Source organism: Solanum stenotomum, chromosome 9 (assembly GCF_019186545.1).
Source record: "Solanum stenotomum isolate F172 chromosome 9, ASM1918654v1, whole genome shotgun sequence".
NCBI lineage: Eukaryota > Viridiplantae > Streptophyta > Magnoliopsida > Solanales > Solanaceae > Solanum > Solanum stenotomum.
The window spans coordinates 16,989,207-16,990,924 of NC_064290.1; the positions used below are offsets into that span (position 1 = coordinate 16,989,207).

Genomic DNA, 1,718 nt, shown 5'->3' on the forward strand with positions numbered 1-1,718 from the left:
GTACCATTTTTATCCGTTACCCCGCTTAATGCTTATCATACTAGTGATCTACATGCACTTACTTTGCCACTAAAGAAATTAAATTACATTTAACTGATTTTTTTACCTTGCAAAACAAATGACAAAAAAAACTAGAATCCAGAAAATTAAAGGCCAAATTCAACTCTGGGAATTGACACTCCATAACAAGACATCAAATACATGAATTTAAAAAAAAAAAAAAAATACCTAAACAAAATACCATAATTTATTGAAACAATTATTGCAATTAACAAAGCAAACAAAATAATTAAGATACGCGCAAGTTGTTCATAATAATAATAATTAGTTGGTTCCACCAAGAACACCCTTCAACTTCTTGATTAAAGCAGCATCAAGGAATGTGGTGGCGGCCACGAGTTCAGTAGGCAAATCATTAGCAAATAAAGCAAAGTCAGTAATTTGAAGCCCTGGTGTTGGGCTACTGAAAGAAACAATAGCCAAAGCTGAAGTTTTCCCTGAATTTATCTGAAAATGCAATAACCCTTGTGGAAAAACCATTATGTCTCCTTGTTTTAGGGTTTTGAAGAATACTTTGTTGTCCGAGGAAGAAATAAATCCAGCGCATATTTCTCCTTGGACAACATAAAGCACCTCGGATGCTCCGGGGTGTGTGTGCATTGGGATAACACCACCTATAGCTAAATCAAGCCTAGCCATTGAGATTCCAAGCCCATTGAGTCCTGGAAATTGAGGAGCAAAAGCAGGAGTCACCGCGGCTTTAATGAGAGGGATTAGCTTTACTGGAGCAGCTAAGCCTGAGAACACAAAGTCATCACAAGTTACTTTGGATGGTTTCTTGCAAGCGTAGCCCCCGGGACCATCAGGTAAGGACAAGTCACCAACACAGAAATCGAGAACCGCGGCTTGAGAGGAGGAGATGATGAGAAGGGAGAAGATGAACAAGCCTTGAAAATACATTTTTTGAGTGTTTTTTGTAAATTATTTTACTTTCTTTTTTTTTTGGTTGTTGATGAGGAGTTGTGTGTTATCTTGATAGGGTTTTTATAGGGGTTGAGTTTGCATGGATGTTATTTTTGCTTCATTCTGATTGGTTGTTAGAGATAAGGCATGCAGAGGGTTTCACGTGCATGATTTTAGGGTATGAAGGAAACGACATATTTTGGGCTGTGAATTGCATGTGAGTTTGGGATATTTTTTTTGGCAAAGAAGAATACAACAGATCTCTTTTTTGAGAGTTTGTTGGATATTCCAATAGTTCAACAAAAATATCCCAATTACTTTTGGAGTTACTATTAAGTATTTGGGTGAAAATTATATTGATGTTTTTATTTTGACTAACATTTTTATTTGTATTAAAATTTTAAAAAAGGAATTCGCTTGATATAATCCACAGTTTTATTTAATATATATACATTATAAATTACGTAGTCAATTGAATGGCAAGACCCAAAGCGACTGATAAACCGGCGTTAATAGCAAGTCTAATTTTGAAAGTGTTCTTTTGTCTCTATCATTAGCTCGGATAGTCCTTGCTTCTGATGTTTTAGTCGATTTTCAATGACTTCCTTAATTATATATGTGCGAGTAATTGCCATATGGAGTAATGGAAAATAGGTTTAGTCCCCAAAAATGCCATATCCATAAGTTCCTTTGTCGTTGGAAAAAAAAAAAGAAAAGAGGACTATTAACAAGTCTGTTAGAAAGTTGAATTAACA

General features: G+C 35.1%; 1 protein-coding gene across 1 annotated transcript; it reads right to left on the reverse strand.

Annotated features, from left to right (window-relative positions):
* Nucleotides 1-321: 321 nt before the first annotated feature.
* On the reverse strand, nucleotides 322-1,011 carry LOC125876770 (auxin-binding protein ABP19a-like). Its single transcript, XM_049558013.1, has one exon. It carries the CDS (start codon nucleotides 958-960, stop codon nucleotides 325-327), a length of 636 nt encoding a protein of 211 aa, XP_049413970.1. The 5' UTR covers nucleotides 961-1,011; the 3' UTR covers nucleotides 322-324.
* Nucleotides 1,012-1,718: the final 707 nt, after the last annotated feature.